Genomic DNA, 23,084 nt, shown 5'->3' on the forward strand with positions numbered 1-23,084 from the left:
TCCAATAAGTATAAAGAACTCTCAAATCTCAGTAAGAAACAATTTTATTAAAATACGCAAATCATTTGAACAAACACTTAACTAAAGAAGATATATAGATGTAAAGCACAGAAAAACATACTCGATAGCATTAGTCATTAGGGAAATGCAAATTAAAACCATAAGAAAATCTGATATCATTACATACCTATTAGGATGGTAAAAATTTAAAAGACTGACCACACCAAGTGCTGATGAGGAGGAACAAGAACTCCCATACACTGCTGGTAAAATGGTTTAACCACTTTGAAACACAGTTTAACAGTTTCTTTAAAAGTAAAACATATACCTACCATATGATCTAGCCCTTCCACTCTTAGGTATTTATCCAAGAAAGCTTATGTCATATAAAGACTTGAACACGCATGTTCACAGCAACTTTGTTTGTAATAGCTCCAAACTGGAAACAACCTCCATGTCCATCTATAGATGAGTAGATAAATTGTGGCAGGTTCATAAATGGAACACCACTTAGTCCTATAAAGGAACAAACATGTAATAACATGAATGAATCTCAAAAAATTATGCCAAGTGACAGAAGACAGGCAAAGACTACATCCGGTATGATTCAACTTATATAAAACTCTAGAAAGTACAACTAATCCACGGTGACAGAAAGGAGATCAGCGATTGTCTGAGATCAACGGTGGGAGGGAGAAGAGGGAGGAATTACAAAGGGGCATGAGGAAACTACTGGAAGTAATGGAGATGTTCACTATCTTGATTGTGGTGAGGGTTTCATGCAGATAGACACGGGTCAAAACTTATTGAGTTGCATGGTTTAAACACGTATAGCTTATTGCAGATCAATTATACCTCAATAAGGCCTTTACTATGTAGATATACACCCACACACATACACAGAGTTTCTCAAATTTATGTGACCATGACCCCTTTTCCCTGCTCTCTTATTACCCAGTTTGTAGAACCATAGCATATTCAATGAGACAGACCTAGGACTGATCCTGGCTCTCATACTGGCTATGTGCCCTTCAGCAAGTGATTCGTGCTTTTAAAACCTCAGTTTTCTCATCAGTAAAATGGAGCTGTGGTCAGGATTCAAGTAGTGAATGTCAAATGCCCACCACATAGTACAGTCTTGAAAAACTTTAATCCACTGATCACTCCAGAAATCAAACCAGCCATACTGATGGTTTCCCCAATTGCATTAACTTTATTTGGAGCTAGAGAAACCAGCACTCAGTCATCTGGAGTCCAAAGGTCCAAGAGGAAAGACATTGAAATGCTTAGCACTGCCCTGCAGGCCCATCTGCTCTGCATTAGCTGGTTTTCCTCGGTTTATTATTCCTGGTGTTAAATCTCCTCCAATTCTTGTGTGAAAAGTTCGGACGCACAATAACCTCTTTATCACATTTTCAAAATCTGGGCCTGTTCTGGAAAGTTTACACCTTTTTCTTGTTGCCATTGTTTTCATGTGGATTCAGATTTCTGAAAAAAGGCACTTGGAACATTTTACTGGAAACATTTATGTGTAAGCTGGATGCAGATAAATATCATTGAAGAATGAAAATGAGATGTCAGAGGAATTAGAACCACACCACGTGGTCTCTGTGTCGTTCCCCAGCTGTGGTTTTGCAAGGAGGACCCGAGGCTGAAGCTGGTGGTCAGAAGCCCAGGGCTGATCAGTCCCCTCCCTCAGCCTCTCTCTTTTGGGGGTAGAAACTGAATAATACCAAAAAGAGAAACAGAAACATGCCAATGTTAGGATATGGAATAAAAAGCACACATAACTCTGTAAAAATAAATATATCATAATAACAATATTGGTAACCATTCATTGAGTATTACTTGTGTGCCATGCTTCGTTTGCTACGTGCAATTTTATTTAAACCTCACAATAAGCCTATGAGTTAGGTATAGAGTCAGTGAGGACTCTTTGAGGCACCAAGTGACAGAAAATTCACTTCAAGCTGACTCATAATATAAAAGAATTTTTATGGGGTATGTCAATTAAAAATCCAGATTTAGTTCTGGCTTCAAGTGAGACTTGATCCAGCAACTGTAAAAGATATCCCCAGTGACTCAGGTTTTCTCCTTCTCCTTCCTGCTTTCTTATTGGCTTTCTCTTTGGGATTCATGCAGTCAACCTAGAAGTTCCAGGATTTCCCGTGATGGCAAAATGAAATATCAAAAATACAGTAACAGAAATGAAGAATCCCTCTGATGGGATCATTTAGTAGACTGGACATGACTGAGGAAAGACTCTTTGAGCTGGAGGATATGTCAACAGAAACTTCTAAAACTGAAAATTAAAGAGAAAAAAGACCAGGGAAAAAAAAGGAACAGAATAACCAGAACTGTGGGACAACTACAAAATGTGTAATATACATATAATGGAAGTACCAAAAGAAGGAGAGACAGAAAGGAACAGAAGAAAAATTTAAAGTAATAATGACTGAGAAATTGCCCCAAGTTAATGTCAGACACTCAACCACAGATCCAGGAAGTTCAGAGAACACCAAGAAGCAAAAATGCCAAAAGAAAGAAAGAGAGGAAGGAAGGAAGGGAGGGAGGGAGGGAGGAAGGAAGGAAGGAAGAGAAAGAGAGAATGAGTCCCCCGGGAGCAGGGTAAGGTATGGAGACAGCCAGAGCTTACCTGTACACTGACTTGATCAGTTCAATAAAGTATACACCTTAAAGAAGAGAAAAAAGATAAAAAGATAAAAGGAACCATACATCTAGGCATACTGTATTCAAACTGCAGAAAATCAAAGATAAAGAAGTAGATGAATCCACTATCAGAGTTGGAGACTTCAACACTCCTCCATTAGAAATGGACAGATCCAGCAGGCAGTAAGGATGTAGCTGAACTCCACAGCACCAAGAAGCCATTTCCAAAAGCGAACAACAGGAGACAAAGAGCAGGCAGAATGTTCCATGAGTGGGCCCCAGGTCTGCCCCCTGGAAGGGGCTCCCCAAACATTGTTTTTTGGGATCTTGGCCCCACGCTCTGGGGGATGCTTCCTTCCCCGTTGTCCTCCTTGGCCATATCTAGGTCGGCCATTGCTGGCTCTGCCTTCCCTGGGGCTGCACTAGGACACAAACCCTGTGCCACCTCCCAGATTCTCTTGATGGCATCCTTCCCCCATGGTTCCAGGAATCCACCCTGAAAACATCCTTCCAAAGAACAAAACAACATATACACAAGGCCATTCATTGCAGCCCTATTTGTAATCACAGCTCAACTGGAAACAACTCAAATGTTTGTCAGTAGGGGTCTGGTTGAATAAATTACATCCATGCAATGAAATTCTGATGCAGCTGTAAAAAGAATGAGGAAGTTCTCTGTGCAATGGAGTGATCTCCACAATATATTGTTAAGTGAAAAAAGCAAGAGGTGGAACAATGCACATAGTATGCCAACTTTGGTGTAAGAAAAAGGGGAAAATAAATACATGTGCTTATTTTTGCCAGAAGGAACACTGAAAAATGGGGTAAAGACTGTCGGGAGGGAAATGAGATTTCTCTAAGGATACCTTTTAATACTGTTTTGACTTGGAACTGCACAAATGTTTAACATATTCAAAAATAGTTACATCAGAAAGGAAAAAATGCAAACCCCCAAACTGAAGGCAGAGCTCTGAGGATTCAGTGATCATTAGGAGTTGGTGAGCAAGGGAAAAAGGAAAGCCTTCAACCGACAGGGGGTGACGTGGCAGGAGCAGGACTAGGGGGATCAAGATTCAGTCTGGGACACGCTAAAGTCTACGTGCAATTAGACATCTAAATGGAAATGCTGAACGGGCCGTTCGGTGAGTCTGGGGACCAGAAAGGAGATATAAAATGAGCATCGTTGGCACGTAGTGGGTGTTTAAAGCCATGAGACAGGATGAGATCGCCGAGGGGATGCAGATAATAGAGAGGAAAGGCCTCGAGCCTGAACCCCAGGGCCCTAGGTTGTCAGCAGTCAGGGAAGCGAGGATGCCCCAGCCAGCGAGGCAGGAGAAGTGGATTCCAAGTGAGGGGAGGGGGTTCCTGAAAGACAAAGGGGCCACATGTGTGAATCAGGTGAGACCCAGTGAGACCACCTGCCTTAGCAATGGACCTGGCCAAGAGCAGTTTCCAAGGAGGGGTTTAAGGGGAATGGAAGCAAACATGTCAGGGACAGTGAGTATAGTTATCTTTTTTTTTTCTTTTTTTGGCTGCATTGGGTCTTCATTGCTGCCCGAGGGCTTTCTCTAGTTGTGGCGAGCGGGGGCTACTTTTCATTGCAGTGTGCGTGCTTCTCATTGCGGTGGCTTCTCTTGTTGCAGAGCACGGGCTCTAGGCGTGCAGGCTTCCGTAGTTGTGGCGCACAGGCTTAGCTGTTCTGCGGCATGTGGGATCTTCCCAGACCAGGGATCAGACCCATGTCCCCTGCATTGGCAGGCGGATTCTTAACTGCTGCGCCACCAGGGAAGTCCCAGTTATCTCTTTTTTAAAAGTGTTCTCTAAAGAGGAATAGAGAAACGGGGCGATAGGTGGGGGAAGATGTGGAATCCGAGAGCTTTATGTTTTGACACAGGAGCAGTATCAGCACCCAGATGGTGATGATCCAGCAGTGAGGGGAAAACAAGATTGCCAGAGAGAAGGTGTAATTATATAACCTCTAGGAGGAGGGAAATGATGCTTCGGGAGGCAGTCAGCAGGGGCTGGGATGGTGACTTGCCAAGGTCACTGGGCAGAACGTGACCCTTACCACGAACTCCGTCGTGTTACGCAGTGAGGACCAGCCTCTGGCTCTGCCCATAAATGGCCACAGACCTGGAGTAGCTCTTGCCTCCCAGGGACAATCAAAGCAAAACCACCTCCATCAATCAGCGCCCAGATTAGATATGAACGGCTGAGGCCTTGCCAACCAGCTCCAGGTCTGACAGCTGCCTGGGAAGATCGGGAGGCTCTTAAGCCCCAGCACGCCTCTGAGAGCTTCCACCAAGCCTCTGTGAGAGCAGCCACATTGCTCACACACAGCCGTCCAAGGTCAGAGGACAGGGGACCCCACAGAACCCACCACAACTGGCAGGCAGAGCATCACAGCCAGGACCTATACAAAACTCAGAGATGGGATGGCCCAGGGATAAAAGTTCTCCCTCTCTCCTTACAGCTGCAGGGTCTGCATGCTGGCCTATGGTGATACTACACTTGTAAAAAAAAAGGGGGGGGCACAGTTACCCATACCCCCTTGCAATATGACTTTGCAACACTTCTCATTAAAGTGGAGCCTGTGTCCCCAGCCCTTCAATCAGGGTGGCCCAGTGACTTGCTTTGACCAACAGAATGTAGTGGAAGCGATGGTGTGCAGGGTGGGAGCCTGGGCCTCAAGGTCTGCAGGCTGTTACCTGCTCCCAGCCCCCTGCTACGCTGCCCGTGAACAAGCACGCGCTCCCTGCTAGACTCGGGCTGACCACACAGCAGAGACCAGCCACCTTGGCCCCTGGACCAGCCAGTCTCAGCGGACACAGAGTTGACTCCGGGTGCATGAGTGAGCCCAGCTGAGACGGGAAAAATGCCCAGCGGATCCAGCCCAAAGGGCCACCCTGCAGAGTTGTGAGCTTGATAAGTGGGGCTGCTTTAAGCAGCAAACATTAACTGATACATCAAACCGATGTCCACAGGTGACAGGAAGAATTCAGTCACGGCTGGTTGACAACACATCTTTGGTGAAGGATTATTCAATAAGACTTTAAACCTCGATTCTTGGCACAAGAGAGTGTGGGCTGAGGCCAAGCGTGGGAATGGAAGGCAAAGCCCCGAGGGAAGGACCAGCAAGGGTGTGGTGGGCCCAGAGGTGCACATGCAGGACGGCACGCCTGGGCAGCCCTCCGAACCACACCCCGGATCAGGCCTGCAACCCCACGCCTCTGCCCACCAGCCTGACACACACAGGCAGGAGCCCCCTGGAGCTCACATCACCAGTGCAACCCCAAATGACCCCTTCTCGAGAGGTCACAGGCCCCCTGTTCACCAGAGTCTGGACGCCATGGTCCTGCAGTCTGGAAGCTACGATGAGGAGCAAGGTGGACCTTCAGGCCAGTCATCCAAGGGGCGTGGGGAAAAACACACCCCCCCCCCCCGCCACCTGCCACTGCCAACACAAGCTGGAGAAAGCTGCAGGGGAATCAGAGTCACAAGACAAGAGTAAGGGTTTCACTTAAATCAAGAAAGCAAAAGGAGACTTCAGAGCAGAGATGGAGGATATCGGTGACTTTGCTAACAATTTAGCGTGAATTTGAGAGGGCCCAGTGGAAGGTCTGGAATCATTAAGTTCAGGGTTCAAATCCTGCCTGCTGGATTACTGGCCTACAGCTTCTTGATGTCCATGGTGACCCAGCTTCCTCACCTCTGCCTGTTCACGAAAGTTGAAGAAAATAAGGCATGCATGGTGCGGAGTGTAAAGTGAGTCAGCCAGGGCCAATTCGTTTCCATCCTACTGTTCTGACACCTGAAGTTTCAACCACCGCTTCTGATGATCAAAAATGTTTCAGGGCTTCCCTGGTGGCGCAGTGGTTGAGAGCCCGCCTGCCAATGCAGAGGACGCGGGTTCGTGCCCCGGTCTGGGAAGATCCCACATGCCGCGGAGCGGCTGGGCCTGTGAGCCATGGCCGCTGAGCCTGCGCGTCCAGTGTGCTCCGCAACGGGAGAGGCCACGGCAGTGAGAGGCCCGCGTACCGCCAAAAAAAAAAAAAAAAAAAGTTTCAATGACCATCTTATCTGGTCTTTCTGTCTCCTGATGCACTCTCCCTCCTCTCCCTCCTCACCCCATCTCTGGTTATGCAGTGCTAGCAGATTCCATTACTCCCAAGGAAAGGACCCAATTGTATATCATCCACCACAAGACCATGAGGCTCCTGACATTTTCTGATCCTTGCACATTTTCTTGCTCAAGCTTCTATCCTTGTCACAGCTCAATAAAGCCCAGTTTCACCTTTTAAAACAACTAAAGGTAAAACCCTAATGAGTCAAATGGGACAGCAACACCTACACCCCTGGGAGGGCTTGAACAAGTCAGTGGGTCCTGAGTCCCTCATGCTGTGAGAAGAAGATGCTCCATAAATGCTCGCTTCCTCCTCCTTCTCCGTCCTCCCTCCTTAAAGGGGAGTAGTGAGCTCTGTGGGTGCCCTGAAGCGAATCTAACATTAGCTATTAGCGTGTGTAAAAGAGGAGAAGGCAAATAGTCTTGTAAGAGCAGAAGGAGGGAGAGAAGGAGGGAGAACGAAACAGAGAGGCAATCAAAGGGAAAGACATCAGCCCTGCCCACTTCCACGGGATGCAGAGGTGGCCCTTTCATTCAGGGACACACCTGTCAGGCAAACAGATCTAGACAAATGCAAAGGGAAACTCATTCCAGCCACGAGGGCAACCTGCCTTGTCCTTTGAAGGTCAACCAAGGACTGCCAGCCACCAGGAACCCCACCAACAGAAAGAAAAACATTCACAAACAGGACAACTAGACCCAAAGAAAACAGAGCTGTAGGATGAAGAAGGAAAAAAAAAATTTTTAATTCTAATTAGTATTTTCAGAGAAATTTAAGAGTAAGTTTCATTAGAAGACTACTTCAGTTAAAAAAATATTGAATTTATTAACATCACAAATGTAGAACCTTATTTAAGTTCAGCTTATTAATCTCATTATTCTAATTATAAATCTACCAAATTTCAAGCAATTATTTTCAGAACATTTTTATAACTTCATTAAATTCTCTTTATATTTGAAATTGCTACATTAATAAATTTATCATACTTTATCTTATTTATAAGCATTTCATGTATTCACCTGACTCCAAAAACCTTCCAAGTACTTAAGTATTTCCTTATTTAACCAAGGTTGATAAATCTAACTGATAAAACTTAAAATAATATGTATCTTCTATGTTAAATATTCTAATGTTGTTTATAAACAATAAGGTTTCAGCTTAAAATCACAAATCTAAATCAATGCTTCAATTATAACTTTTAAAATGAATCCAAGGCTAATTTATTAGCTAATTTAGTATGCCAAGTTATCTTAAAAATACAAATAACCCGGGACTTCCCTGGTGGCACAGTGGTTAAGAATCCGCCTGTCAATGCAGGGGACACAGGTTCGATCCCTGGTCTGGGAAGATCCCACATGCCTTGGAGCAGCTAAGCCCATGCGCCACAACCACTGAGCCTGTGCTTTAGAGCCCGCAAGCCACAACTACTGAAGCCTGCGCGCCTAGAGCCCGTGCTCTGCATCAAGAGAAATCACCACCACAATGGAAAGCCCGCGCACCGCAACTAGAGAAAGCCCGCGTGCAGCAATGAAGACCCAATGCAGCCAAAAATAAATAAATAAATTTATTTACTTAAAAAAATATACAAATAACCCTAAAATATTAGGACCATGAACTTGCTTCACTTCGACATTTATATTCAATTCTAAATTCAGAATCATCCTAGAGAATGATTATGTCCTTCTAAACAATTTTTGGCCAAGCCTGAGTGTTGAATTAACCTGTGGGAGACTTGGTTTCTCCTCCTAAACTTGGGGGTGTCCGATAGGGTGAAAATCTCAGCGTAGAGACTGTGAGAGCAGGTGTTCAGATGCTGCAGGGGACTTGGCGGGCTGTGGCTCTTTCTCGACCCGAGTCCTGCTTCCCTGAGAGCCCAGGGTGTTTTGGCATCTGACCCTCAGGCCCAGCCCCCAGCTCCAGAATAGGCATCCCCCAGGGCTGCTCACTGGGAAAGACACCTGACTTCCCAAACCCGAAGACATGGAGGGCCCTGGCGCCTCTACCCCTTCTCTGCTGAGGAGCTGCCCCCTATCCAGGCTGGGCCCCTAGACTGGCCAGAGGCCTTTCAGTGCCTTCACTGGTCCTGGGAGCAGCCTCCCACACACTGCCAGTTTGGACCTAGGAGTAACTTGACTTAACTGTATGAAGGAACAATTGGGGCCAGAGGAAACATATATTAGAATCAGAAGGCAAGTCCAGGGCAAAGAAAGAGAACAGAAATAATCAAGCCACCAGGGGCAGCCCAGTTGCTCAGACTCTCTGCAGTTGAAGCCTTGGAATCTGTATTTTAAAAGCTCCTTGGGGGACTTCCCTGGTGGCGCAATAGTTAAGAATCCACCTGCCAATGCAGGGGACACGGGTTCGATCCCTGGTCTGGAAAGATACCACATGCTGCGGAGCAACTAAGCCCGTGCGCCACAACTACTGAGCCTATGCTCTAGAACCCACGAGCCACAACTACTGAAGCCCGCACACCTAGAGCCCGTGCTCCACAACAAGAGAAGCCACCGCAATGAGAAGCCTGTGCACCACAACAAAAGAGTAGCCCCCGCTCGCCGCAACTAGAGAAAAGCCCACACATAGCAACGAAGACCCAACGCAGCCAAAAATGAATAAATAAATAATTAAAAAAAAAAAAAAAAAAAAGCTCCTTGGGCCATTCTAGTTTTAAGAGTTATGAAACGTGGGACCTAAATTTGGCACCAAGCTTCCACGTGGCCAAAGCGAAAAGGGAAACATGTTACATGATACATAAAATAGTTCTTGTTGCCCAAAAGAGAAAATATACTGAAACTTTCCCCAGCACTTGTCTGTAAAATAGATTTCTTACATATTGGTGACTCGTAAAATAGGTGTAAAGAACATATAATCATTGATTCCCTGAAGTTCTTTCTTATGGTGGCCTTTGAGTAAAGCCTAAGGCACAGTCTGAAACACAGATGAGCAAAAGCAGTTCTGCAGGGACCAAGGAAACATGGGCTAAGCATTCTCCTCCTGTTGGTCTGAATACACCCAAAGAAAGAAAACTTTTTAAAGCCTTTTGACGGCAGAATCTTTTTCAAACAAAACCTAATGTAAAACCTCAATATATAAAACAAATAAAAGTCAAGCAGCTCTAAGTGGAAAGGAGGCCCAGAACCCTGCGTTTTTGTCCCGCCCCTGCCCCTACCAGGTTCCCTGAAGCACCCCCGTCAGGGAAACTTACAGTTGTGATGGCAAACAGGTCTGATACACTGTATGAACTCAACTGATTGGTAGTGGCCGTACTGAGTTGATAAGTATTTGGATAAATTGTTTGCATTAAGGGCCCCAAATCTTCACACCCTCACTGCAGTCACACCCTTATAAAGTGACTTTTTGAATCCTCCTTTCAAGAGATGGTGTGATTTTCCCCATCCCTTAATTCTGAGTTTGGCTTAGGTTGTGATATAAGCAGAAGCTTCCAAAAGGGCTTGCAGGTTGCCATTTCTGCTCTTGCATCTGTACCTTTTTACCGACCACGGTCCTTGGACTCGTTTAATCAGTAGAAATTGATGAGGCCATATGAGAATTTCAGGCAAGCCTCTATTGGGACTCGTGTTGCAGCACAAGGGAGTGAAAGCAAGTAACAAGGTGCCCTTGTTCACAAAGGGGGCTGGTCCCTTAAATAGGGTGAGGTTAGGGGCAAACTGGTGGGTTGGGCCGGAGGGGTGGCTTAGGTGATCTGCTCATCCTCTCGGTGGTACTGTGCGCAGGGGGCATGTGCAAGTACCCTGCTTTTGCTCCCGGCACTTCAGAAGGGGCAGTTGGGTTTCGGCCTTTTTGTATCACATTGTTTATACCCCAACGGCTCATGCACACAGTTATTTTTAGTCCCTTATAGTTTCTTGTATTCTGTTGCTCCAGGAGAATTTGTCCAGGTACAAGCACTGCGGCACAGGGTCCCAGGTCCCAGCCCATCTCAGATCCCTGGCATGGTGAGTAAATGGCCAAGCCAGGACTCGAAGCCTGGCAGGCTGGCCCCAGAGCCTGCACTCATAGCCAGCATGCAATGTCACCTCCCCAAGAGATTAGGGGAAATTAAGCTCTTTGGACAGATTCTTTCCCTGGGCCTAAACTAATCTTCAAATCCAACATGGCTCAGTCCCAAAAGAAAAACACATCTAGGAAAGTAGGAGTGAAAACAGGGAAGGTCGGGGACTTCCCTGGTGGTCCAGTGGTTAATACTCCCTGCTTCCAATACAGGGCACGCGGGTTTGATCCCTGGTCAGGGAACTAGATCCTGCCTGCTGCACAGTATGGCCCCCACCCCCCCAAAAAAAGAAAGAAAAAGAAAACAGGGAAGGGATTCTTTCCAGTTGTACTCATTTCTACTGGTGTATCCTGATCAGTTGTGATGTGTTACAAGTAATTGGTTCCTTAAAATATTAACATCTGTAACTAACTGACTTATAAAACAAATTAAACAAAGTCCAGGTTCTGCCCATAATTGGGTTCCTCTTGTTCCCCTGTGTTCCCATATGCCTCCTCAAGAGAGAAAGAAGTCTTTAAAAATTTTCCCAGTCTTAAAAAATTTTTTTCTTTTTAATTACAAAGAAGGTACTGGTACATTTTCTCTTCTTTCTTAATTCACTAGTCCATCCATTCATTCATTTATATTCAGTAAATGCTTATTGTGTGCTTACTACATATGCTAGGTCGTAAGGACACAACCATGGACAAGACATAATTTGCCTGGCCTCTTGGAGCTTTCATTCTAGTACAAAGAAAACAATTTTTACTGAGGGTAGGCAATACTTGATGCCATAAAAAAAACTAAAGGAGGATGTGGAATACAGATTGGGTGGAGGTGACCAGGGAAGACCATTATGACCACTATTGTGAATTAACTGTATACGCTTCTAGTTTATATTTATTAAAAATATGTGTATCTGGGCTTCCCTGGTGGTACAGTGGTTAAGGATCCACCTGCCAATGCAGGGGACACGGGTTTGAGCTCTGGTCCAGGAAGATCCCACATGCTGTGGAGCAACTAAGCCCATGCGCCATGGATGCTGAGCCTGGGCTCTGGAGCCCGCAAGCCACACCACCTGAGCCCATGTGCCACAACTACTGAGCCTGCACTCCAGAGCCCACGAGCCACGACTACTGAAGCCCACGTGCCTAAAGCCCGTGCTCCACAACGAGAAGCCACCGCAATGAGAAGCCCACGCACCACAACCAAGAGTAGCCCCTGCTCGCCGCAACTAGAGAAAGCCCACGCGCAGCAACAAAGATCCAAATCAGCCAAAAATAAATAACTAAATTAATTAATTTAAAAAATGTGTATCTGGAACAATATGTAATAAATATATACTAAATATAATCACAGTGCATAGGAGACCTGCTTCTGGGAGGATGGAGTAGACATACTTCTCCCTAGTCCTCCCAAGTACAATTGAAAACCCTGGACATTGTATATAAAACAAACCTAAGAAGACTCTGAAAGGTAGAGAGGAGGAGGCAGACTGGCCAGGACGCTTGGGACCTGAGGAGTGACATGCCATGAGTTACTGAGGCTTTCTCTGCCTCATATACAGCAGACTTGGACCTGAAGAAACTGGCTACCTGGAAACCGGTAGCAAAGGACCAGGAAAGGGGCAGCCTAGCAAGACACAAAGCTTTTAGGCAACCATGGCTCCACTCTAGCCACACACCAAAAAAAAACCTCCAGCAAAAAACAATGTGACCCCCCTCCCACCCCTGTCAGCAAAGGCCCAGTGGGGAGCCTAGACCTCTAACAACTGCCAAGCTATAAGGAAGGACCCAAAACTCATGCAGGGTGATGTCAGAGAAGGCTGAGTAGGAAGCTGGGACTTCCATCCCTGGTGGGTAGCAATGAGACCTCCCAATCCCACCCATCCCCATGATGTCAGCAGAGACCATATGGGAAGCCTGGACTTCCACCCCCACCAGCAGCAACTAGGTCCCCTCCCCTTTCCTGCTGGGGTAGAGGGAGAGGAGGCCCAGGGGAGAGTGGACTTTCACTACCACCCAAAGGTAAAGAGCTCTCCCTCCCTACCACCCCTCCCATGGTTCAGTGGAGGTCTAGTGGGCAACTGTTAACCCTACATCCCCACCCAGCAGTGATGAGGAGACCCTCCCCACCTTGGGTGTCAATGAAGGCCTAGTAGAGAATCTGGATTTCTATTCCATCCTTTATCTGACAAAGACTTTAAAGCAGCCAGCATACATATTCTTCAATGAGCATTACAAACATGCTTGAAATAAATGAGAAAACAAGGTCTCACCAAAAAAACAGAATATCTCTGCAAAGAAATAGAAGACATAAAGACCCAAGTGGGAATTTTAGAACTGAAAAATACAATGACTGAAATTAAAAACTCAATGGACAGGTTCAACAGCAGAATGGAGGGGACAGAGAAAAGAGTCAGTGAACTTGAAAACAGAACAAGAGAAATTACTCAGTCTGAACAACAGAGAGAAATTAGACTGGAGAAAAAAAAATGAACAGAGCCTCAGGGACTTGTGGGACTATAACAAAGGATCTAACGTGTCATTGGAGTCCCAGAAGGAGAGCAGGGAGAGGAGAAAGAGAGTAGGGCTAAAAAAATACTCAAAGAAATAATGACTGGGACTTCCCTGGTGGTCCAGTGGTTAAGAATCCGCCTTCCAATGCAGGGGATGTGGGTTCAATCCCTGGTGGGGGAACTAAGATCCCACATGCTGCGGAGCAACTAAGTCCACATGCCACAACTACTGAGCCCGTGTGCCACAACTACAGAGCCCACACACCACAACTAAAGAGAAGCCTGCAAGTCACAACTAGAGAGAAGCCAGCATGCCATGACGAAGAGCCCACATACCACAACTAAGACCCGACACAGCCATAAATAAATAAATAAATACTTTTTAAAAAGGAAAGAAATAACGGTTGATAAGTTCCCAAATTTGGCAAAAGACATAAACCTGTAGACTCAAGAAGCTGGGCAAACCCTAAGATAAACCTAAAGAAATCCACACCAAGACACTACATAGTCAAACTTCTAAAAACTAAAGACATCACTTTATCCTGCAAAAATAATATTTTTTTGCATGTGTCAGTTTTCACTAAGTTATGCTACAGTAACAAATGATCCCCAAATCTCAGTGGCTTATAATAATAATAATTTCTCACTCTGTTACATGTCTGGTCAATGTGTCACTATCCCAGGGTCCAAGCTAAAGGAGAACCCATTACCTCAGTCTCATGGCAGCGATAAAACAGCAATAGCTGAACTATGCAAGGGCTCTTAAAACTGCTGCTCAGATGTGGCAAAGTCATGTCCACTCAAAACTCACTGACTAAAGTCACACAGCCAATCTCAGTGTTGGTGGAGAAATGTATTTCCACCCACTACAACAGTAGGTACTTCAAAGTCAGATAACGAAGTATGTGGATGCATAACCCAAATATAGGGAGGGAGAGAAGAATTGGAAACAACAATCCAATCTACCACAATCTGCTCACTGGGTCACAAGGATTCATTTCCTTCCTGGTTGCCCGTAAATTACATTAATTAATGCTCCCAAAGACTTCCCAAAAGTCTCACCCAATCATAGCATCAGACATAATGTCCAGGATCTCATGAGCCACACCGGATCCTGAGTTAACTTTTCTTGGAAACCTGGAATGAAAAAGACAAATGATATGTCCTACCCACTCCAAACATACAGTAGTGGAAAGAGAAATGACAGACATGGAAACACACTACACATTCCCCATTTAAAAGGGGAGGGCAGCCCAATCTGGGTGTGAGGTAAGCAAGAAGCAGCCTTCCTGCAGCAGGGGAATAAGCAATTGGAAAATTATAAGAGATGTACCCATAGCTGCATTTTAACTGCATTTAATCGTCAGAGTAAAATTTTAAATGGCCATATTGTTTACTGTCATATGTTCACATATGTTTGGCATTTGGACACTTCTGAAGAACATAACCACAAAAACAAAGCCTGACTAAAGAGGATCCCAAAGGAAGGCACCAGGAAATTGTTATTATTACAATGGCCGGAGGATGGAAGGAATGTCGCGGCCTTGCCTGCACCCTCACCCGCCCCCCCCACTGCCACCACGGAGAGTATGCTTCAGGCATAGCTATTTCAATGCAGCTTTAACACGTTAACCAAATATGGGTGAAGCCCAGCTTTGAAACAGTGTTCTAAGAGTGTACTGACTCTGAATGCTCACCCATGCGTCACATCTTTGGAATGTTTGGGGAAAGGGTGCCAGACAAACCTGGCACACAGTCTTCTGAAGTGTGTCCGTGTTTGGCAACCAAAGGCTGTTGAGAGAAAGACAGGTTGGTCCTGGATTGTTCTTTCCAGTGTGCTTACAATATGAATAGCAAGACCGTCATGGAGTACTGAATGAAAGTGACTAATTACACACAACCTAAATGTTCAACAGTAGAGAACATGGCGTTAAATGATGGACTATTGAGGGTAAAATATTAGGCAATTAAAAATGTTTTCACAAGGGGCTTCCCTGGTGGTGCAGTGGTTGAGAGTCCGCCTGCTGATGCACGGGACATGGGTTCGTGCCAGAGTCCAGGAAGATCCCACATGCCGGAGCAGCTGGGCCCATGAGCCATGGCCGCTGAGCCTGTGCGTCTGGAGACTGTGCTCCGCAACAGGAGAGGCCACAACAGTGAGAGGCCCTCGTACTGCAAAAAAAAAAAAAAAAAAAGTTTTCACAGAAATTTTAATGGGCCTTAATAGAAACAGAATTATAAATGTAGTCATGTGTACACACACACACACACACACACACACACACACACGGCCTATCCTTCCATACATCCATTCACACATTAGAAAAATACTCAATAATTAAATGCATAAAAAAAAATTTCCAAATGCTTAGCCATTCAGCTCTCTTGACAAATAGTTCCTCATTATATTCACCCAGATACAACATAAATTCTTAACTATTTTGAAATAGATTTCAATTTAGGAAAAAACACAATAAGCACATTTATATAGTAAATAAACTTTATTTATCTGTTCTTCTGAGATGACATTGCCAACAGTCACAGATTTGCATACGATACAGTTATGTATTGACTATTTACAATTTACAGTAGTATTTTTTCCTCTGAAAAATATAAGTACAAAAGCTAAGTAAACAATGAGGTACTGCCATTTGGATTTATCATATGTCATAGCTTAAAGAACTAGTCTTTAGCAAATATTCAACAAATCAATCTGGATAAAATAGTCAATTAAATGCTCTAATATATCAGGAAAAAAATCCACTAAGTTCCACCTCAAAATGTATTGCACAAGTCTTTTAAAAAAATCACCCTAAAAATAAATAGGAAAGGCAAGCAGTTCTTTAAAAAGAGGGACAAAAAGAATGGAAGAAAGGAAAATTAAATGAGCCCACAAATCAGGTTAAGTTATTCAAAGTATCTTTTAAACAACACAAAACTCTTCCCAACAGAAAAACTGAAGAATCCCCCCCCACAAAAAGCTATCACCGTTTCTCCACTGATATAATCTATTTTAAAGGCAGTCTGCAATCTTTCTGTGGCCAATGTCAGATTTTTCTTGGTCTTCTGGCTACATGAGGGGCCCTGAATAACAGCTTCGTTCTCTAAGAACAGCAAACGTGCACAGTTTTCCAGGCCTGCCCAACATCACTCTCCCCACTTCTTCAAGATGAAGGTCGGAGCCATGACTGGAAAAGAAAAAGGGTGAGGATAAAGAAAGAAAGAAAATGACATATGTATACTACTATGTATAAAATAGATACCAAACAAGAACCTACTGTATACCACAGGGAACTCTACTCAATGCTCTGTAGTGACCTAAATGGGAAGGAAATCTGAAAAAGAGGGGATATAAGTATCTGTGTAACTGATTCACTTTGCTGTATACCTGAAACTAACACAACATTGTAAAGCAACTATACTCCAATAAAAATTTAAAAAGAAAGGAAGGAAGGAAGGAAGGAGGGAGGGAGGGAAGGAGGAAGGAAGGGAGGGAGGAAGGAAGGTAGGGAGAAAGGGAGGGAGGAAGGAAGGTAGGGAGAAAGGGAGGGAGAAAGAAAAACCTTTTAAAGCTAACTTTCTGTGAGATTCATTTTTTCAAGTTAAAGTAAAATTATATCAAGATTATATTCTATGGTCTGAGGACTGAAGCAGAAATATTCTAAATATTAAATCCTAAAGGAATCTTTTAAAAATTACTGTTCTTGGAATGACCTTTTAGTCAGCAGTCCTGGAAAGCAGTATTTTTAAGTGAAATCTGGAACTGCAACCTTTTAGCACATATTGAAGGCTACCAGGTCATGATTAGAGAAAGCCAGGAGTAAACGTGCTGACATGGCAGAATCTCACAAGAATGCAGACTGGATTTAAGAGGACAAAAGGTTCTTCCTTTTTCCCTAATGTAATGATTTTTCTACATATTGCAGTTCTCCCAGGATGCCAGGCATGGTGGCAGAGGATAACAGCACTTTGGTGTGAAAAAGCTATGTATGCCTCGTGAAATTAACAAACTTAATTTTAAAACCATAATCTGCTATGAAACATGATGCTAAACCTTCCTAAAAAGGTTTCTCTAATTAAGATGCTAAAAGCCAGTGGTCAAATCAAGTATGAGGTTAAAAATGCATAAAAATAAAATACCAAAAAGATTAATAGAGACAAACTTTTCAAATATATTTTAGTTCTAGAGAAAGTATCAAGGTCTTCTCAACTTGTAAATGAACAATATAATCCACCACTCATGATCTATCTCCAAGAGTTTACTATTTATAAAACTTGTTCAACACTCATGTTAATCCTAGAAACGTACAGAAGATAAGAAAATGATCTCCTATGACATTTTAAACCCTTTGTCAGTTATTACTTTCAAACGTTAGCTTGCACTGTTGCAGGAAAAGAAGTTCATGCGTGATTCAATAATGCTGCACAATGTCAATGTCATGAGAGACCCAAAAAAGGCTGGGAGAACTTTTCTAGTTCAAAAGAGACCTGAAGAACATGACAACAAAATGCAATGTGCAATCTTTCAATGGATCCTGGAATTTTAAAAATTATGAGACAGACATTATTTGGAAAAATGGGAAAATGTGGATATTTACTATATATTAGATAAGAGCATTGTATTAATATTAAATTTCCTGAGAGTCGTAACTGTATTGTGACTATGTAGGAAAAGGCCCTTGTTCTTAAAGATACTTGGTAAAGTATTTAGTTTATGTTTGCAAGTAACTGTCAAATGCTTGCAAGCACCATGTTTGCAAGCAACCGTCAAATGTCACAGACGGAAAAATATATATGGAGAGAAAGCAAGAGTGAGAGCAAGTGAGAAAATCTGGCAAATGTTAATGACTGGTAAATGTAGGTAGAGGGTATATGGATGTTCATTGTACTATTTTTACAAATCTTGTTTGAAATTTTTCAAACTAAAAGTTGAGGAGACAATCAACGGAAATGCTACAGAATATACCTTTCAAGTGATAAATGATACTATTTAAATGCAATAACAAGCATGATACAGTATTTATAATATTATAAACAAAGGTAAATGTTAAGACTTACTGAATTAGATTTGGGATTTACAAGACTAATGACAGTTTTAGATAATCACTAAGGCAGCTGACATCAAAAATAAAAATGAGATTCAAATGTAGGCAGAAAGGATATTTAAAGCAAAAACGTTAAAAAATGCTATATATTAACGTTTTAAAACTTGATACTGTTAGTTGAACACTAGGTTAATTAATAATCAGAGAACCTTTAATTTAATTATAATTAAGTTCTATAGATTGTGATCCAGCTTATTTGTCACTTGTGAAATTGCTTGCAAAGTTTGAGGTAAAGATGTACCCTAAATTTTTAGGGGTGCTAAATCACACTAACAGCATGGATAATATGTGGAGGTGATGGGAGGGGTGTTTAAATGTGAGGACAGCCAACTGTGTCCAAACATTTTAGATGCCTCCCCCTCATTGTAATAATATGTTAATTAGAAACAGCCACATTCAATTAGAGCAAGCTGCCTAAGGGTCTCCTCAGGACAAATGTGCTACTTTGTTATACTGCATGATCCCAGGAACTAATAAAACTGCCATTTATTTTAAAATCAATTTTACTAGTGCTCATTATTTCAGATTAGCCTTGACTCTAAGAATGTTTTACAATATTTTACATTCTGGATTCATGAAATACATCACTTTTATCTAGAAAATGATTTTTCATTTTTCTCTCACAAGCTTTATTAACTTCAAAGACCATTCTTGAGAAATAAAAAACAAAAAGGAATGTAAAATACATAAGATTTTTTTGGATTCTTTAGCAAAATTTCAAAGACCAATTCTGAAACATTCAGCTACTGTTTAAAGAACTAAAATTTCCTAGAATTATGTAACATTTACTGGTGGTGATTATTAATCTATATATTATTAATCTATAAAGCAGAATTAACAGAAAATCCCTATATTAACCCATAGCATAATCATATTTTCATTAAACAAAAGAGCAAAAGAACTCCAGCATAATGGTTAGTATCATGCAATACATTTAATTTTTGCAGAAAAGACAAAAGACATATTATTCTTCACTCACCACATGCTAACTAAGCACAGACTGACGGTTTACTCAGAAGATACCACTGCGAGGTGAAGTATACTACAAAGCCAGGAAGAAAAAAAGCTTATTGGATTAGTTTTAAGACAACATAACACAGAGATTATATGTGTATATGAACTTCAAAGGATTAAACAGAATGTACTTAAATTTTTCTCACATCTCCCCAAATCAAGGGAGGATAGGCTAAGGAATCTGTAATAGCTCCCTCCCATCCTAAGTAAATATAACACTATGTAGTGGAGATTTTACTTGGAACTTTAATTTAAAAGTTTAAACAACACAATTAAAGATGTACTTACACTTTAAGTACATATTTATATGCTAGACATAATTAAGTCATGATTATTTGGTTTATAAAAGGATTTCTTTCATAATTCCATTAAAGCACACATTACAATTTGATTTACATAATTTCAATTTACCACCAAAAATCTGGGGGGAAATGTTGATGAATGTGAATACAGTGTGTCTATATGTTGAATCATCATTCCTAAAATATGTCAATTTTATCAATGAATAACTCTTGTATATCAACAGTATATCAGGAATGGTTTCAGGAATGATAACCCAAACCAAAGTTTCTGTTCAAGGGGACCCAATCTCTGCAAACACAGTTTTACTACAGCAACCTCCTTAAATAAATTCTATGTCCTATTTAACATGGTCATAAACCAAGATTATTAATTAGCTTCCTGGTTTGCTTTAAAACAGCATCAGCAAAAACAGTTGTTTATAAAATCTGAGTCTATTCTTAGTGTAACCAACCTCAGAAGCATCACTTTATTTATCTTTTAAATTTAATGTACAGTTAGTAAGGAACAGCAAAATCAAAAGACAAAGTAGAAATATCTGCAACACACAACACAATAAGGCTAACATCCCATTGGAAAACTGGCAAAAGCATGTGAAATATATGTATGCTCCCTGTGTCTATGCTTGTTAAGTACTGGAAAACTGAAATAATCTAAGTGTCCATGGATAGGAAATTGATGAACTCAGCTGTAGGACATCCATATAATCAACCAATCAAAAGAATAAGGTAAATCAGTTTGTAATGAGGTGGAATTATATAAAAATAAGTGAAAAAAGCAAGCCGTTGCATACTCTCATTTTTATAAAATAAAATACTTAAATGATAAAGGAATAATTATAAATACATAATTATAAAGCTGGGGGATGTTCACCACACCATTAGCAAACATGACCTTGGCAAGGTGGAGACAGCTGGGAGGCTGAAAATCATGAAGATCTCCCCTTCTATGTAATGTTTCTGAGCTGTTTGCAATGTTTTTTCGCAATGATCACACATCATGTAATTCTAACAATATCAAGAGGTAAAACCACTTTTAAGATAACAAATATATGTTTTACACAGGCAGTGTTTTTCACTATGCATCATTTTTATGTGCATTTGTTTCTTGAATCCACCTTGCATGCATCTACTGAGACCACGCAAATGGAAAGGTAAACCTCAACTAGAATGGAGAACTTTTATACCTAACGATGCTGAAAAGTTCTGACGATTTTATTAAACTGGAAGAGATTTTTAAAGTTTCAGCCAAAAGGAGAGAATTCAGAAACATTAACTTAAATACAAGACTGGTCTAGGGTAAGGACTGATCAAGAGCTTGACACAACACAAAGAATCAGCATGAAAGCAAAGCAATAACAAAGTCAACAGAAGATCAATCTTTAAAAATGACTAGAGTGGATGAGAAATGAAAACAAGCCAAATCTTTCTCATCAGAATAGAACAATTTTCTTTTAATGGAGTCATCAAGAAAATAGCCATCCAGTTTAAACGTGTCATTAAGTTTGCTAACACTCTAAAGAGAAAAGTATATTCCTAGAAACACATTTTAAAAGAGATTTCTATATAACAAAAGAACCTCTCAATTTCAAGAGATGATTTAGCACCTGATTAAAATAAACTTTCTTACTGTAATCATCCTAAATAAATAACACTCTCTTTAAAAAAAAAAAAAAAAAGTCTGATGGTGTACTTCCAGGGCAGTCTTATTCAATTAGACAAGCTAAAGACTCCCGTGTTGGGACTTCCCTGGTGGCGCAGTGGTTAAGAATCTGCCTGCCAGTGCAGGGAACACGGGTTCAAGCCCTGTTCCAGGAAGATCCCACATGCCCCGAAGCAACTAAGCTCGTGCGCCACAACTACTGAGCCTGCGTTCTAGAGCCTGAGTGCCACAACGACTGAACCCGCATGCCTCAACTACTGAAGCCTGTGTGCCTAGAGCTCGTGCTCCACAACAAAAGAAGCCACTGCAATGAGAAGCCCACGCACCACAACAAAGAGTAGTGCCCCTCCCCCCGCTCACCAAAACCAGAGAAAGCCCGCGTGCAGCAACAAAGACCCCACATAGCCAACAATAAATAAAATTAATTAATTAATTAAAAAAAAAAAGACTTTCGTATTCACTCTTGCTCCCACCCTGAAACTCAAACATCCAGTCTACTCTGGCCATTTACACTACCTAAACCATCACAAACCAGGCACAATAAGCTAAAAACTGAGAGGAGGGAAAAGGTTGCTCTAGGGAACACAAAGGTATGTGCATTTGGTATGTGCACTCCTGTAACTTCTGCCTGCTGCATATAAGACAATTATTTCCCACTTGAATGAAATCTAAAACTTTAAAATTTACAACTAACTTAATACTTTAGAGGAAAAGAAACCTTAGAGATAAAACAGTCCAACATACTTGTTTTACCAACAAGGGCCAGAAATATGAAAAAGGTTTGCTCAAAGTTACACAGGGGCTGAGCTGTTGAGAGCTAGCTCTCACCAAGCAAAGCTGCATGTGGTGGCACTCAGAGGTGCTGAAACTGGAGATGGGACATGTTTTGAGCTGGTTTCATTCCTATTAAGTGACCTGACTGTTGTAGTGAGGTCTTTCATGGTTTATCTTACACACATTATTGGTTTACCTTTCCAAGTCTCACCTTCTAGGAAAGACGCATTCTACTCATCACTACATGTGGCTCAGGAACCACCACCACCAGCCCCACCATGATCACAAAACCCCAGTGCGGGCACTATACGTACTTTGGTTCTCCAACAATCCTAACAAGATAACATTAGTTTTGTGAAGAAACAGAGGCTCTGAGACTTGTGTGTGCACTTTCTTTAACTTCTACCTGCTGCATAGAAGACAATTTTTTCCCACTTGAAAGAAATCTAAAACTTTAAAATTTATAACTAATTTAATACTTTAGAGGAAAAGGAAGCTTAGAGATAGAATAATCCAACATACTTTTGTGAAGAAACAGAGGCTCTGAGACTTGTCAAATGGAGGACTAGGATTCCTTCTCTACACATTGTGACCCTCAAATAAACCAGACTTTACTTATGCTCTATAATTTATTCTTACTTGACAGATAATGGCTTCTCATCTACGAAATACAATCTTCAAATTAGGTTAAACTCTGAAACCATTTATTAAATAATAACTGTTTTATTCTGTAGTGGGGTTTTTCAAATAAACAGTATAAAAGTCACTAAGGAGAGGGGAGATATGGTAAAGAGGGGACATACTGAAAAAAACCTTACCAGCAGTCATGGACAGTTTTCGATCAATGCCACAAAGCAAACATATAATAATTAGGGTCACAAATCAAAGTTTTTAGAAAGTACTCCTCCTCTCATACCTGCTAAATA

At 42.0% G+C, this 23,084-nt stretch overlaps 1 protein-coding gene and 1 long non-coding RNA gene across 6 annotated transcripts in view; both read right to left on the reverse strand.

Annotated features, from left to right (window-relative positions):
- Positions 1-948: 948 nt before the first annotated feature.
- Positions 949-14,441, reverse strand: LOC308623910. Its single transcript, XR_014016901.1, has 3 exons — positions 14,366-14,441; positions 2,657-2,693; positions 949-1,722 (listed from the first exon to the last, which is right to left on the reverse strand). It is a non-coding gene; the product is annotated as an uncharacterized lncRNA (long non-coding RNA).
- A 1,344-nt stretch (positions 14,442-15,785) lies between these two features.
- Positions 15,786-23,084, reverse strand: part of GOLGA4 (golgin A4) — a 116,453-nt gene continuing 109,154 nt past the window's right edge. For 4 of the 5 annotated variants that reach the window (XM_081245804.1, XM_081245803.1, XM_081245802.1 and 1 more), the window contains 2 exons: positions 19,388-19,450; positions 15,786-16,491 (listed from right to left, as the gene is read on the reverse strand). In XM_081245804.1, coding sequence (XP_081101930.1) covers positions 19,421-19,450 — 30 coding nt within the window. In that variant the 3' untranslated portion in view covers positions 15,786-16,491; positions 19,388-19,420. The remainder of the gene's footprint in view (positions 16,492-19,387; positions 19,451-23,084) is intronic. The other variant, XM_081245801.1, reaches the window with a different exon arrangement.

Source organism: Mesoplodon bidens, assembly GCF_964165515.1.
Source record: "Mesoplodon bidens genome assembly, chromosome: 10".
Taxonomy (NCBI): domain Eukaryota; kingdom Metazoa; phylum Chordata; class Mammalia; order Artiodactyla; family Ziphiidae; genus Mesoplodon; species Mesoplodon bidens.